Source organism: Lagenorhynchus albirostris, chromosome 10 (assembly GCF_949774975.1).
Source record: "Lagenorhynchus albirostris chromosome 10, mLagAlb1.1, whole genome shotgun sequence".
NCBI classification, from domain to species: Eukaryota; Metazoa; Chordata; class Mammalia; order Artiodactyla; family Delphinidae; genus Lagenorhynchus; species Lagenorhynchus albirostris.
The window spans coordinates 1,338,224-1,354,900 of NC_083104.1; the positions used below are offsets into that span (position 1 = coordinate 1,338,224).

General features: G+C 49.7%; 1 protein-coding gene across 2 annotated transcripts in view; it reads right to left on the reverse strand.

Moving 5' to 3' along the window:
* The window catches only part of MGLL (monoglyceride lipase), a 104,331-nt gene extending 97,326 nt beyond the window's left edge, over positions 1–7,005 (reverse strand). Inside the window, exons 1-2 of one of the 2 annotated variants that reach the window (XM_060160995.1) lie at positions 6,829–7,005; positions 5,529–5,673 (exon numbers count right to left, since the gene is read on the reverse strand). In XM_060160995.1, coding sequence (XP_060016978.1) covers positions 5,529–5,653 — 125 coding nt within the window. In that variant the 5' untranslated portion in view covers positions 5,654–5,673; positions 6,829–7,005. Of the gene's footprint in view, positions 1–5,528; positions 5,674–6,136; positions 6,480–6,828 lie in introns of those variants that run through there. The other variant, XM_060160994.1, reaches the window with a different exon arrangement.
* Positions 7,006–16,677: the final 9,672 nt, after the last annotated feature.

Genomic DNA, 16,677 nt, shown 5'->3' on the forward strand with positions numbered 1-16,677 from the left:
GGTCACATGCCTGACTGCACCACTTCCTGGCGTAACACCTGTCCGTGGCTCCCCACCCAGCCCTTGAGGCTCAAGTTCAAGGCTGCAGCTTGGCCTTCAGGACCCTGGGCGCCTGGCCCCACCCGCCCACCTTTCTAGCTTCACTTGGTTCCCTGCCCTGCACGCCCTTCTCACAGGTGCAATACCGCTCAAGGGCGCTGGCTGGAAGGATGAGTAGGAGCTGAAATCCAGCCCACGCTCTGCTCACCAAACCTCACACCTGTGAGGCCACGTCTACCTGGATGGGCTCCTTTGTCTAACTTACACCAGGTGTTGTGTGGCCAGCAGTGGTCCCGTCTCCAGGTACCTGCCCCTCATACAAGAACTACACCCACCGCTTCCTGAAACACAGCGGCCTTTGCTCCTCTCTCCCCACCCTGGTGCCCAGCTCTGTCTGGGACACGCAGGCTTCAATAAATCAGGGTCTGCTAACTGACTTTCTGGGTGGCAGTGTGGCTATGGGTAAGCGCGAAGAGCGGATACTCACGGAGCTGAGCCCTCAGGGCCTGCCTTCCTGCAGAGGCTCTGGGGAGCCCAAGAGCTATCCCAGACCCTCACAATTGGGGGAAGGTCCAAGGGGCTGGGCTGGGAGATAGATGCGTGGTGGCCCTCACGCCCATGGAGACCAAGCGAATGGAGTTCAAAGTGGCTACTTTTAGGGACAGTGAAAGGATGTGATTTGCTTGGCCCTGGGGATGTACCAGCCAAAGGTAAGTGATTCGGTGACGCCTAGCCACACAGGCGGCAGGAGTTCAGAGGGGGTGGGGTCACGAGGGCTGCAGGGGCCCACAGGGAGGGAGAAACACTGCAAGAAACACAGAACCCGGGGAATGCTGCCCAGGACACTGAACCCACACCGTGAGCAGCGGGGAGAAAGGCACCAAGTAACTGACACACAACCTGATTGGAAAGCCTAAGGCGGAGGGGAGGACGGGCAGGCGCCAATCTGATCAAAGGGAACAGAATTTCCAGAGGGCGGGCGCTGGAAATCAAGTCCAACCAGACGATGGAGACTCTGCCTCTCTGTGGTCTGGACCAGCTTGGCCGGGAGGGGCCCAGCTCCTGGAGTCACAGATGCCACACCCAAGTGGTTGGTGACTGATGGAAGGACATCGTGAGGGGTGGCAGGAAGGGAGGACGTTCTCTAGCATTTAAATATATCCCAGCTTCAGGGAATGGCTTCTTCTCCAGGTAAATGTGCATAGGTGGGAGGAAGCGCCCTAAGACGGCATCGCCCGAAACTCCAGACACAGACTGCGAAGGCCTCGTGTCTGAAAGGGAGCAAAGCGACCCAGTTAAGGGCAGAGCAGGGGTAGGGGATGTCAGCTGAGCCCCGTTCTGGGGAATGGGAATAAAGAGGGGAGAAGGGGCCTTGGCTTGTTGATTCTGGATCCTCCGACAACAGCCATGGCTCTGAGAACACAGGTACGTTCCCGAAACGACGCCACGCCACCCTCCTTAGTCCAGCCCCTGCCATGGGCCCCACTCCCAGCACCCTGTCACCAAGAGCAAAGTCCTGACAACCACACCGGCTGAGACTGCGAGGGGGCAGCTTGGACGCATGGAGCTGGGGAGGGGAGAGGAGGCGTCCACGGCAACCAGTGGCCACGGGGTCACTGGAGGAAGGCCAGCTCCTGAGTGGAGGCAAGAAAGGAGAAGCGGGCAAAGCCAGGCAGACTGCAGAAGGGGCTCCGGGGCTCAGGTTGGGAGGTCCCCGCAAAGGCAGGGACTCTGGAGCTTCCACTGAGGAGTCACCCAGGCATCTGCATCAGGCCATCGGCCCGTGGAGGGACAGTGCTCTTTGAAACGGCTCCCTCGGTACACTGGCTGTTATCACCACAGAAGCTGCAGGAGAGCCTGGTCAGTTCCTCAGCGTTGGGCGGGGGTGGGGTGCTCCTCCGAGACAGAGCACACTCAGCGCGAGGGGAGCCCCTGCTCAAAGGAGCATCTGGGCATTGATTCCACAAGTGTCTATTTCACACCGGCCTTGGGCATGACCGGCCCACGCCGGGAACTAACCGCCCAGGAGGTGGCAGCTGTGCGATCACACAGCTACAGCGAGCTCTCTAGCCCTCCTGGTCCAGCAGAACCACGGCAGGACTTCTTTGCGGCCAAGTCATCAAACTGAGTATTGTTTCAGACCCCCCAATGATGTTGCCCAGTCATCCATCCTGTGGGGCAGGATGGCTAAGCAACATTCAGAAGTTAATTCAAAGTTGCCCTTTAAGTGGACTGAGGGCCCCGTGGTGGACTGAATCCAAAGGTGTGAAATACCACCCAAGGGCACGAGAGCCCACAGAGCAACTCAAGCCTCACCTGGGCTAGTCTCCGCTACCCTGAAAACACCATCAGCGGAAACTTGCTGAAGAACCAGTATTTTACAATTCCAAAGTACCGAGTCTCGATAAGGCAGCCAGTCCCCAGGGCATCAGAAGGTTTTGTTTCAGAATGGATCATATCTCAATCTATTTCCCACTTTTAATATATTATGAAGAAACAATTAGGGAGGATTAATTATTCTATTCCTCTTTACCATAAGAAGTGACCTTCCCCCTAACAAAAAATATAAGAATTTATCAGGAAGACAGTACTTAGACAAAAGTCTGTCTTCCTTAGTAAGAGATTTGGAACCAGAGGAATGTGGACAAAATGCAGTTGGACCAGCTTTAAAAGAGGGAAAACAATGATAACATCTGCCCCACAGGTTGACGTGAAGATAAAACGAGATCACATCTAAGAGACTAGTCCGGACTCCAGAACACACGATACTTACAGAAAATACTACCAGATGAGCACGAATCTGCCTTGGCGGAACCAAGCGTACCTCTGGTTCATAGTGATTAAAGACCGAGTGTCTGGCCAGCTCTGTTAAAAACAACACTGAGTTTGGACGCACACATGGGAACAGCGACCCCAGGGCCCAGGGTGAGGAGGCCAGCATTTGTAGAGTCACGATGTTTCCATCAGCAGGTTAAGCCGACTTCCCAGTGTGGTTGATGCCATGACCCTGGGTCGCTCTGAGCCGCCTGCAGAGCTGGTCTGGGAACCCAGCAAATCCTCCGGGGGCTGAATGTTCTGGCAGGTGTTCTGAACAGGCCCAACTTGTTGACCAGAAATCCAACCCATCCCGGTGCCAACTAAGAGAGACAGGCACCGACCCCTCTGCTGGACACAGTCTGTAAGACAGTGGCTTCTGAGGTCCCAAGGGCCTCTGCGGGAAAGATTTTTTAAGAGGAGCAGAGAAAAGGGACATTTGCTGGTGTTTTCCCCGCTGATTAGAGCAGACAAGACTCTGAGCTAACTGGGGGAAAGACCATGGAGGACACTCCCTGGAGGGGAAAGGCGGAGGCCAGTGGTCCCCTCCCGCTCCTAGAGGCAGCCGTGCTGACGGGAAGCAGCAGAGCTGTCCCAGAGCAGCAAGAGGGCTGGGCTGCCACACTGCTATCTGCCAGAGCAGCTGGGCTCAGCTTCTCTGATAGGGACACGCTCCCTCACCAGCTAGCACAGACCTCTGCCCTGAGGCCCCCGCTGCGTCCTTACCACTCGGCCTGCCCTGACCCCTCCCCCAGGACGCCAGGATGCGGGGGGCCTCCAGGACTTTCCAACTGGTCAGGGCTGGTGGTGAAATGTTTTAAGGACCCCCTGACAGAGGGGGGCCAATCCCAGAGGGAGTTTATCGACCTGCATCATCTCAGGGGGTGGAGGCCGAGCAGGTAGGCGGGCAGCCTCTCTTCCAAAGCCCAGGGCCCAGCTGCCTCAACTATCGGCCCCCGTTCTTATTCCCATCAGCGTCTGCTGCAAGGTAAACACTAACCCCAAGAGACACTCGGTTTAAACAACTGGGAGTGGCGTTTGCCATCTCTAACTAGAGCAAAAGCGAGGGAGCACAGAGCTCCCCACAGTGCGACTCAGGGTGGAGACTGTGAAAACCACTCACAGCCCAGGGAAGGGCAGCCATTCTGCCTTGGCCCACCCACGCAGCACCGCACCGCCCATTTGAGGACCGCAGGGTCTCCCTTCCATCAACCTCCAGCGAGGACAACCTCCCCACTTAACCAGGAAAGCCCCCAATGTTTGAGACTCAAACATCACAAACTTAGCTCCCAATTCTTTGTCCTCTTTTTGTGTATTGATCAAATAATGCACCACATACCACGAAGTTGTTAGAAATTAAACCAAGAGTGTGCACTTGTACTGCCAATTAAGTCAGAATGGAGAATTAATGATAATGCTTGACAACCCCACCTCCCCGTCTGCACCTCCCCACACATGCACATACACACACACTCTTTCCTGTAGAGGAAATCTTTAAGAAGGACATGGCCAGACCTGTAGGAACTCTTTGTTTGTTTGTTTGTTTGTTTTGCGGTACGCGGGCCTCTCACTGCTGTGGCCTCTCCCATCACGGAGCACAGGCTCCGGACACGCAGGCTCAGGAGCCATGGCTCACGGGCCAGCCGGGGCACGAACCCATGTCCCCTGCATCGGCAGGCGGACTCTCAACCACTGCGCCACCAGGGAAGCCCTGTAGGAACTCTTAACTGCCCATTACAATAGCCGGTTTATACAGCTGCCCTGAAGCTATGATTTTAAACTAGGTCTTTAAAGTCCATATCTCTGCTTTTGTTTTTGTTTTTTAATGTGCAGCTACCTGGATTATACACACCTTGTTGAAAATGTAGGAGGAATTTTGTATCTGTACTAGGGTTGGGTGATGACTGAAACACAAAGGGAGACATAATCCTATAAGCCACAGCACACCATACATGTCCCCTAGGAGACAACAGGCCTGTGAAACAGGTAACATGTCCATGGAACAGAAAATGTTCACTTTTCACTAGGCCAATTGGTTACCACAAATAATTTCTTTCCCTGAACAACGCAAACAAGCAGGGTTTTCCCTATTTCGTACAAGAGGAGGGAAGCAGGAGACCAGCTATCTTACTGTGTGCAGGTCCCAACGCCTGCTTCTAAGAGCAAGACAAGTCCTTGATGGAAAATGTACAAAGTAACTGAGCTGGCAAGAAATCAGAAGGAAACACCCAGACCCCTTTCTCTCTGTTACACAGGTATGACACCTTCTGAAGCTCATACTCAAACAGGAAAAGAGAACAAAAGTTACTACATATCCATTATTTTGATCTTATCTGATTAGGTGGTTTTCTATACCTGCTGGGTTGGATTTTAAAGGAATGCCTGTACAACAGGAAATCAACTCCAGCACAAAAAATAAAGTCATGTGGAATTTTTGAAAACTGCCATACGGTAGGATCCGTATCCTAGTTGTTATAATGAAAATAGAACGTCTGCTTCTTAATTTTAAAAAAAGATATATAAATCTCAGTTCTGTTAGCCCACTGTGCCTGATGTTAAAATGGCACGTGAAGTTGGTCATGGAGAAAGTGGCCGCACGGGAGCTGCACACAAAGGGGCAGAGGGGACATGAACCCCCCCAGGGCACATCCGGGTAGCACCTGGGGGAGACGTACCTGGGTGTGCCCGAGGGTTTCCAGTACCGGCAGAAGAGGTACTGTCCATCGGCGTTGACCAGGTGAGGGAGGTCCTGGTACGGAACACTCTGCGGGGTCCGCCTGGGAGAACTTTCCTCTGGCATTCTGAAAGGCTCTTCAGGTCCTGGGAAGGAAGAAGGACACATTCCAAAGTCAGGGATATGGCAAAACACATAGAGATCAGGAGGGAAACCTTGTTCAGAGTCAGTAACAATTTTTTAAAGCAGGTTAAAAACAAAAAACCTCCATTTCAAAGATTTTAAAAATACATATATATTCCTTAAGACTGAAAAATCCCATTCGTTCCTAAGAAAAATGCTCACTTTATTTTTTAAGTGCCTCATTACAGCTTTTCCCCCCTTCCCATCTGTGTTTATTTTAAATCATTTCAGGAAACTTCATCTTAAAGACTACTTTAGCTGTAATCAAGTGGAAATTATAGTCAGCTCTATGGGTATAAAGACCCAGCTGCAAAAGACCCATCTATCTTAAAATCCCCAAGGAAGTTTCAAAGGGGCACGATAACGAGGTGGATGATATTGCGATTAATTCCTCCTGTCTGAAATTCCAAGGATGCCGTGACAAACCTGTTTCCATCACGTCCTGGCTTTTGCGGTCCACAACCACACAGCCTTGACAGTTAGAGCCAGGCAAACACGGGCTGTTCCCTCATCTCCGCGGTCACAGGTTCCCACCTCAGAGCCCTGGCTCACATATGCCGCCTGGGCTTGAAGGGTGCGGCGCCCTCTCAGCCCTCCGGGGCCGCCCTCCCTCCGCGGGGCGGGCAGCGGGCGCCTGCGAGCCTCCACTATTAGTTCACCATCACTTTTCCTAAACAAACCACTGAGGCGGCGTGAAGGGGGGCCGGGAGCCCGGCGCCCACTGCCCGGGAAGCCAGGGAACCAGCTCCGCGCTCCCAGGCCCCCCGCACACGCACACATGCGGGTCCCCGAGGAAAGTCACCCGGGCTCCCGACAAACTTTGTTCCCCTCCTGTCTCCACCAGCGCAGGCAGCACAGCCCCGCGCTGTCTCTGGAGGTGCTGCCAGCTGCTCTGCTCGCGGACGGGCACGGGGACACGGAGTTGACAGGTCCAAGTTGGTTCGGGGCTGCTGCTGGGGAGCGGGGCGCGCGCGCACCAATGCACACACAGACACGCGCGCACACGCGCGCAGGGGCGCGGGAGCCCACGCCGAGCCCGGACGCGGGGACGCGGGGACCCGGGGCTGCCCCACCCGGGGACGGCGCGGCAGCCGGGGGCGGGTACGGGAGGCAGTTACCGGGGCCACGAGCGCCGCTGTCGCGTCCCCGAGCGCGGTCCTCGTCTGTGGCGGGCTAGGGCCGGAGAGCTGCGCGCTGCCGGCTCCGCAGAGACAGGGCGCGGCGTCCGCGCCGCCACTTATCCCGGCTCTCGGCGGGGGCGGCCGGAGGGGGTGGGAACGCGAGAGGCGGCGCCGGGCCCACGTGTGCGGCTGGCGGACCCGCCACGCGCTCCTCCCCGCCGGCCGCGCCCCGGGGTGGCCGCGCTGGGGACTGTCACTCCCCGAACGGGGTCGGCTCTCGGGAGCCTCCGAGCGGGAGGACACGCCACACCCACGCGCGCACACACCACGCGCGCACACCCACCCGCACAGAGACACATGCAGGGACACACATGCACACAGACCTCCCCACAGATACACACACGTGGGCACCACGCATGCAAACAAACTGCACGGACACACACTCAATACACAAAGACAGACACACGCGATCCACAGAGACACACAAACCCACATAACACATAAAAAGGAACAGAGAGGCACTCAGACACAGACACCCCATGCAGACAGAGACACACACACATCACACACACACACACCACACAGTCAGACACACACACAAGAAGCTGGGGGTTTGGGGGAGGATGTGCACAACCCCCAAGAGGTAGGGTAGAGGCAGACAAGTGCAGGCCTTGCCCCAGAAACCCTCCCTGGGCTCCTAACAAAACCCCTGGGAACAGGGGATTCTGAACAGCTTCCAGTGCAGCTGGCAGTGTAGCTGGGGCACAGGGACAGCACTGGATCACAGTCTAGACCACCTGGGCTCAACATCAGCACCTCCAATTTGCCTGTGAGGCTTCGTCTCCTCACCTGCAACCCACGACTGACAGTATCTCTGTCCCTGAGTGACAGGTGCCCCTGCTCACACTGACCTCGGAAGGCCTTTGCGTCCTTCCTTCTTTCACAAACAACTTTACACCATAGCAGTGTTGAAAAGAACCACTGTCCTCCAGAAACTCCCATCTCAGGGTCACACGTCTTGAGGGGGGGACCCAGGCTGCTTAAGGCCTGTGCTCCAAATTAAGAAATACCACGAGAGAAGCCGCTGAGAAGCCGCTTGGGTGTAAGCGCTGTGGAGAGGGGTGGCTAAGTGACGGGACCCAGGCACGCCAAGTCTGGAGCAGCCATCTCAGAGCAGAGAGCCCGGAGGCGGAGGCTGTCACGCTGCAAGCACCTGGATTAGAATTTATCCAAGGAGTGGCCATTGGGGTCCAATGGACATTGTGGGGGACCCAAAGCCCACCAAGTCCCCTGTATGCAGTTGTTTCACATTTTCCCAGCTCCAGCGTCTCATGATTTTGAATACACACTGTGAAAGTTTGGGGGACAGTTTTCAGCAGAACCCCAGTGGAAGTGATGGTTAAGAGCTTGAAGAGTCTCTCCTAGTTTGGTTACCAACGTAAACGAGAGCACGGGGGTTGGTCAGCACCCACACTGGGAGTTAGGAGAGTGGGATTGTGCTGTTCCGTATCTGGCTTTTTTTTTTAATTAAACTTATTTTGAGAAAATTGTAGGCTCGATTATTCAATTATATAAATGTAGATTCAATTCAGAAATAATACAGAGAGATACTGTGTACCCTTTAATCCAGAGATAACATCTTGCAAAACTACAGGGCCATGTCACAACTGGGATATGGATGTTGACATAACCTTCCAACCCCACAAAGATCCCTCATGTTGCCCTCTTTTAGTCACACCCTCTGCTCTCCCATCCCCACTCTCCCCACACCCCCTGGTAACCACTAAGATGTTCTCCATCTCTAAACTTTTATAATTTAAGAAGTTTTATAAGTTGAATTGCACAGTGTGTAGCCTTTTAGGATTCGCTTTTTCCTTTCAGCATTTCCAGGTTGTCATGTAGTATCCCATGGTATGGACGTGCCACATGGTTTAACAGTTCACCAGGTGAAGGACATCTGGATTGTTTTCAGTGTCTGGCTACTACGAATAAAACTTCTGTAAACATTCATCTGCAGGTTTTGCATGTCTCTGGGATAAATGCCCTGGAGTACAATTGCTGGGCCCTATGGAAACTGCATATTTAGTTTTTTAAGAGATTGCCAAAACGTATTTCAGAGTGGTTGTCCCATTTCATATTCCCACCAGAAATGTATGAGCGATCCAGTTTCTCATCAACTTGTCCGCATTTACCGTTCACTGTTTGTTTTTGTTTAGCCATTCTGTTAGATATATGGTGGTATCTCACTGCGATTGTAATTTTCATTTGTCTAATGGCTCATGTTGAGTATCGTTTATGTACTTACTTGCCATCTGTATATCTAATTTACTGGATGCCTCTTCATGGCTTTTGACCATTTTCTAATTGGATTTTTTTTTAGTTTCTATTTGTTTTAGTTTTTACTGTTGAGTCCTGAGAGTTCTATATTTTAGATATTAATCATCTGTTGGATATGATTTGCAAATATTTTTTCCCATTTGTAGCTTGTCTTTTCATCTTGTTAATGTGGTCTTTTGCAAAGCAGAAGTTTTTAATTTTTATGATACAATTTATCAGTTTTTCACCTTACAGAGTTTGCTTTTGGTGTCAAGTCTCAGAACCCTTTACCTCGTACTACATCTGAAGATTTTCTCCTATGTTTTTCTCTTTATATTTTACATTTCAGCCTCTGATCTAGTCTAAGTTAACTGTTGTATAAGGTGTGAGACTTAGATCAGTTTTGTTTTTTGTGTTTTTTGTCTGTTGATGTCCAATTGCTCCAGTTTGCTGAAAAGGCTTCCCCTGCCCCCCACTGAACTGTTTCGCAACTTTGTCAAAAATAACTCTGCCCAACTTGTTAGATCTGTTTCTGGATTCTCCATTCTGTTTTGATCTATGTGTCTATTTCTTCATCAGGACCTCACTGTCTTCATTATTGTAGCAATCTAAGAAATCTTAAAATTGGATAAACTGGTTCCTCCCACTTTATGCTTATTTTATACATTTTTTAGCTATTCTAGTTCCTTCACCTTTCAATATAAATTTTAGAATAATCTTTTCTATATCTATAAAAAGTCTTGGTAAGATTTTGATAGGAATTGTGTTAAACATGCACATCAATTATGCTGATGACATTGTTACTATGTTGATTCTTCTTGGTATGTCACTCCATTTATTCAGGTCTTCTTTGAGTTCCCTCGGTGTCATATAGTTTTTAGTATACACGTTTTATACATCTTTTGTCACATTTACATCTTTCTTTTTTCAAATAATTGTAAATGTCATGTATTTTTAATCTCGGTTTCCATGTATTCACTTCCAGTGCATGGAAAGACAACTGATTTTTGTAGGTTCATCTTGTATCCTCTGACCTTGCTGAACTCACTTAGTAGGAGGGTGTTTGTTGTTGTTGTTGGTTTTTGTAGCTTCCTTGGGATTTTCCATATGGACTATCATCATATTTGGAGTTTCTTGTAGGCAACATATAGTTGGTTCATTTAAAAAAAATTAATTCTGCCAACCTCTGTCTTTTAATTGGTATATTTAGAACATTTACTGTAACGATTGTTAAGTTAGGGCTTAAGTCCACCATTTTATTTGTTTTCTGTTATTTCTCTTTTTCCTTTTTCTGTTTTATTTTCTTGCCTTCCTGTGGGTTACTGGAACAGGATCGTTTTATAATTCTATACATTTTTATTTATCTGTACTGTGTTTGAGTGTATTTCTTTGTATAGACTTTTAGTGGTTGCTCTAGTACTGCAAATATATAGAGAGAGCATATATTGCATGTATATTACATATATATACATATATGTACACATATATCATGTTCACTGATATCATTTTACCAGTTCTAGCGAACTATAAAAACCTAACATCTCCTTACGTCCCTTCACTCTCCCCCATTTATACTACATTTGTCAAATATTTCCTCTATGTACTCTGAGAAACAGATCAGACTGTGTTATAATTTTTGCTTTGACCATCAGATATAATTTAGAAAACTCGAGAGGAAAAGTAAAATCTATTTTATTTCCATGTATTTTTCCTCACCATGTTCTTTTTTTCCTTCCTGGTATTCCAAGGATCAATTTATCATTTTCTTTCTGTTTAGAGAACTTACTTTAGCCATTTTTTGAGGATAGGTCTGCTGGAAAAAAATTCTCTTTATTTTCCTTCATTTGAGAATGTCTTGATTTCCCCTTCATTCCTGAAGGATATGTTTGCTGGATATAGGATTCTGGTTAATAGTTCTTTTCTTTCAGGACTTGAAACAGGTTTTGCCACTCTCTTATGGCCTCATGGAATCTGAAGAGATATCCACTGTCATTCAAATTGTTTTTCTCTTACAGGCAACATGTCCTTTCTCTCTTGCTGCTTTCAAGATTCTTCTTTGACTCCAGTTCTCAGAAGTTTGATGATGCTGTGTCTTAGCATGGATCTCTTAGAGTATGTACCATCTGAGGTTTGTTCACCTTCTTGGATTCATAGCTTTATGTCTCTTGCCAAATCTAGGACATTTTCAGCCATTATTTCTTCTGTTCCTTTTTCAGCCCCGCCATCTTTTCTCCTCTCTCTTTGGGACTCTGATGATACAAATGTTAGATCTTTCATTATATTTCCATAGATCCCTGAGGGTCTGCTCACTTTTTTCCAGTCTGTTTCCTCTCTGTTGTCCAGAGTGGGTAATTTCTAGTGTCCTATCCTCCAGTTCACTAATTCTTTCCTCTGTCACCTCCATTCTGCCTTTGAACCCAACTCTTGGGGTTTTTATTTCAGGTGGTGCATGTATGTGCCCATCTGCCAGCCCCTCTGCCATGCCCACCTCCCAAAACTCCAATCCTAAGGTTTCTGGTCTATTTTACTGGGTTGGAACATAAAGGAGGGGGAGTAGGTGTTGATGGTGGGGTGACATGTAATTCTAGACATTTTGAGTTCTCTGGGACATCCAAGGAGAGGCCTGATGGGCAGGTGCAGAATGAGACTCAGACATTTGGAAATAATTGGTAATTGAGGTCATGAGAATGGAGTAACTTGTCCAGGAAATGTGGAGGAGGGGGAGGGGAGGGGAGGGGAGGGGGAGGGGAGGGGGAGGGGAGGGGAGGGGAGAGGGAGGGGAGGGGAGGGGAGGGGAGGGGAGGGGAGGGGAGGGGAGGGGAGGGGAGGGGAGGGGAGGGGAGGGGAGGGGAGGGGGAGGGGAGTTTGCAAAGGTGATGGAGACAGAGGAAGATGATCTGGAGGGTGTGATCTCAGAATCCAAAGGTACAGCATAGAAAAAAGGACCAACAGAGTCTAATACTACTGTCCAGAAATCAATCAAGAGGACTGAGGTATGCACAATAGATTTGATGACAGGGAGGTCACATGTGACCTTGGAGATAACCCAGTTCATGGTTCATCAGAGCAGAAGACAGCCCGAACTGCATTATGAAGTGAGTGAAAGGGAGTGAGGCAGCGAGTGGAGAGAACCATCTCAGGATATTTTCTGTGAAGAAGGGGCAGAAGAGCACAGTGGTGAAGTCGATGGGTTTGGGGGCCAGACAGCCTGGATGCAGAGCCCAGCTGTGCTGACTTCAGCGACATGATCTTGGGCAGGTGGTTTACCCTCTTTGTGCCTCCACAAAGTGAGGATAATTACAATTACTTTCTAGTTCACAGGCCTGAATAGAACAGCGCAGGTCAAGTACTTAGCACAGCGCCCGGTACAATAAAACCTCACGATTTCTAAGTTAAGGTACATATATTTATGTGCCTGTGTGAAAAATGCCAGCGAGAACCAAAAAGTAATCAGTGAATGGTGAGTCTCCTTCCCACTCCTGTCCCCAGGGGTAACTGCCCTGCAGGTGCTCGAGTGACCTTCCAGACCCACTCTGAGGTCTGAGGAGAGTGGGAAATGCCGGAAACATCTAGGAGGAAGAAGGGAGGAACTAAGATGCAAGGGCACCAAACGCCAGTGAGAGTAACTGAATTTCTAGTGGCTCCTTAAAGAGGCAGAGCCAGCTGCTGGGCGTGGGCGGTGAGGACAGGGCCCGTGAGGCTGCTGCTCAGCAGGTGTCGAGGTTTGTTACATCAACAGCCCCTGCGAAGGGCCACTCACTCCCCACGCCATCTGCATTTGTGACTGTGCAGCTCTTCCCATGGAGAGATGGAGTCCAGATCCCCTGCCTTGAATCTGGACTGGCTCCACGACTTGCTCTGGCCAGTAGAATGTGGTGGAAATGATGCTGTGCTCATTCTAAGCCTGTTCCAAGCCACTGCAAGAGGCCTGCCATGCTTCCTCTCCCTTCCCTCTGCTGTGTCAACCCGCCTGGACAGCTCGCTGGGGCCACTATCGAGGCGCAGGGAGGATGAACACGTGGAGAAAACAGAGGCTCCGCAGCCCACAAGCAGCCTGTCCAGAAGCAGCTGTGCCCTGCTCACCTGCTGCTGCCCACAGTGCCTGAGGGAGCCTGGCCGGGACCAACATCCACCGCCACTGGCTGAGTCCAGCCCCCAGAATCATAAGCTGAATAGGTGGCGGCTGTTTGAAGCCCTAAGTCCTGGGGTGACTCGTGACACAGCAGGTCCCCCATTACATGTGCCTTCTTCCACACTCACAGGTTCCTTTCTCCGGCAACACTGCCGGACCTGGGAGGTGGGATTCAACAGTTCCAAGTGTAAACGTTTTTTAAAATCACTTTAAATTTGGATGGAGGAAGGAAAAGGGAACACTGTAGTGTATACACTATCTACAAAAAAGAATTTACAGATGACAACGAACAGGTTATAGGATGTACCCAAAGCTGTAACTGAAAAGGTCATTAAAAAAAAAAATCCTAGGGCTGCTGTGACAGGGTGTACTGATTCTGTGGTTCTGTCTTACTGAAATGTGTTTAGAAATGTCCTAACATCACTTCTGCCTTGGCCCCCCTTCTTTACTTTTCCCATAAAGTCTTAAGTTCCTTCTTCATCAATTCTTCCTGCACAGGAGACTTGGGGCCACTAACGGCCATGGTTGAGAAAGGGCTGCTGGGTGTCAAATGCACGTGGAAGTCCTAAGACGCGTGTGGGCGCAGAAAAACTCCTGAGGTGACTCAGCCTCCACTGACTCTTTCCGAGGACACGGCTGTCAGCGTCACTGAGGGTGGTTACACCAGCAGGGTGGCATGGCGCTCAAGGCACATCCCTGGCTTTCCTTGACCACTGAGAGTTGTGCAGGAAAGACAAAACAGTGGAATTTTAATCCTTTTAGTGTGGTTCCCACAGCAGTTACATCCACTGGAATCAAAACAGGGGGTTCAATTAAAAGGGGGAATTTGACAGCTGAGGAAACTGCACTGCCTTTCCTTGGCCACGGCCCACATGTTGGGAGGCAGAAGCAGCCCCTGAACCCCATCTGTCCGCACCTATGTCCTTTCCTCTCCTACAGACTGCCATGTGGGCCGAGGTTTCTGGGGAGGATGGATGCAGGTGCTCACAGGCAGGGGTTAAGTGCCACTCAGCTGCATCATGGGAAAATCCCCTTCAGTGCCTGCATCTTTCTGAGGAAAACTCTTCGTTAGGTTTTTATGCATCCGTAAAGGCTCACTCATCTCCCTTTCTGATAAAGGCAACCACGCGTCCCTAGAAGTTAACCACTTGGCTTTGTCTTCATTCATTTATTTGTCGGGTTACCTTAAATTTGTGGCAAGAGTTCATTTTCTATTTAAAGAAACCTTTAAAATAAATGAAGTTTAACACCAGTTAATATAAAGAAAGACAGTGAAGTAAATACAGAGCACGTGGTCCACAGACACGGCGAAGCTACAATGTCAGTGGTGTGGCCGTGAGTGAGTCAGGGACGCCCAGGGAGGAGCCCCGGGGTGGAGGCGCTCTGCCTCTACCTGCCGACAGTGCGTCCTGGTTCAGGCTCCTTCCACGCCAGCCCGAGACCTTGCTGCTAGGCTTCAGCCTCCTGTGGGTCAGAATAACGGTCGGCACAGAGGGTCTCCAAGGTCATTCTCAGAAAGTCATCTGTGGAGGGCTATTTTTGCTATGTATTTAAGCACCAGGGCCAGGTCATTCTCAGAAAGTCATCTGAGGAGGGCTATTTTTGCTATATATTTAAGCACCAGGGCCAGGCCTACTGGGAAAGGCCATTAAGTCCAGTCAGATCCACAAAGATGAAAACACAGGTTCCCACCCACATGCCACCCCCTTTAAATGCGTTTGGCAAGTCCACAATGTCAGCAATTAGTAACCGGGCCCAGTCACTGTAATGAGATTTGCACTCAGCAGTAAAGGAGAAATGCTTCCACTGACTAATCTGGTTAATGGAGCAGTTAAAGTTATACACACCGAAAAATATTCCGTCAGGGTCACTCTAAGTACAAGTAAAACGGACTCCACTAGCAAGTAACAGTGGTGGGTAACACACATCTATTTTTATTTAAAAAATGTCTTTTCAACTTCACTTGAAATAGATGCCACTCCCCTAGTGCTGAAGGTTGGTCTCTGAAGGCAAATGAGGTCGTGGTTACGTTCAGGCAGGGAAAGTCCAGTGACGGTTGAGTAACTGCAGACGGCGCTGCAGATGTATGGACATTTCCAGACACTCGAGGCAGTTTGGGGGGAGGCACGGTGCACAGCATCTCTAAACAACAGCATATTTTCTCGTCTGTTTTCATCTGGTTGATTTTGGTCAGAGAGGCTTGTTATGGGCATAGACCCTGGGGTCTTAATCAGCTCTTGGACTTTCAGGCTCTGTGCCCTTGAGCAAGTTACTTAGCCTCTCTGTGCCTCACTGTCCTCATCAGTAAAAGGAATGTGGTAATATTACTTGCTTCACAGAATGGCTGTGAGGACTAAATGAACTGACACATTAAAATGCTGAGAACAATGTTGGGCATACAGTAAATGCTTTACGTGTGAGCTATATTCTTTTATTATTATTATTATTTGTAACACAGCATCAACACTCCCCTCCAAATTGCCTTTGTAAATACCACACGCCTGAGAACCTGTGTCTTAGGAAATCGTGGACCATATACAATGTTAAATGTACACTTCCCTGTACGTCAAGCAAAACTGGTGAGCTTGAGGAAGGATTTTACCTCTGAAAGCTGTCCTAGACATCATCCATTCTAGCCACCATTTTGTAGATGAAACAACTGAGACCAGAGGGGTGAGGTGACTTGCCCAAGGTTGCACAGCAAGTTGGCGGTCAAGTACAGAACAAGGGCCCATGCTGCTCCTTTTGCATCTTGGGTACAATTTACATCATCTGCTTTCATTCCCAGTGGATTCTTAGTGTTTCAGGTATGAAAAGCAATTGGAAACCAGGGATTATGATGCGTGGGGTCCCTCACCCACATGCTGTCACAGGCAGTGTCAGACCTTCCCCCGCTCATTTCCTTCAAATCCACAAGAGGTCTCTGTGGACATTTGTTTTCTCTATAATTTGTTTTTTGGCCACCAAACAACACTTTCTCTTTTCCAACAACAGTTATATTTCCTTTTAAGGAATTCTCCACCACTGTGTAAATTCTTGGGGCCACTGTCAATCAAAGTGTGTGCCTCCCTCCAGATGGGTTGGCCCAGGGCCCAAGGAAGGCCACTGGAGGCTCCCAGACCCTTGCACAGAGTGACATGGGATGGAAGGTACAGGCAGAGCTCACTCACACCTATGCTTTCTGGGCGTGGTAGCTGGGGGGTGGGGAGGAGTTGGTTCCTGCTGCAGGATGCTTGGTGCACGTCGTGGGCCCTGATCTGTGGTTTCCAAGCTTCCAGGCTCTGGTGCATCCTGTAAGTGGATCCAGCAGGGCTCCAATAAAGGCCCTTTGGGCTTAAGTCAGCCAGATTTGATTTCTGTTGCTTGCAATCAAAGACCTGTTTTTTTCCCCTATTTAT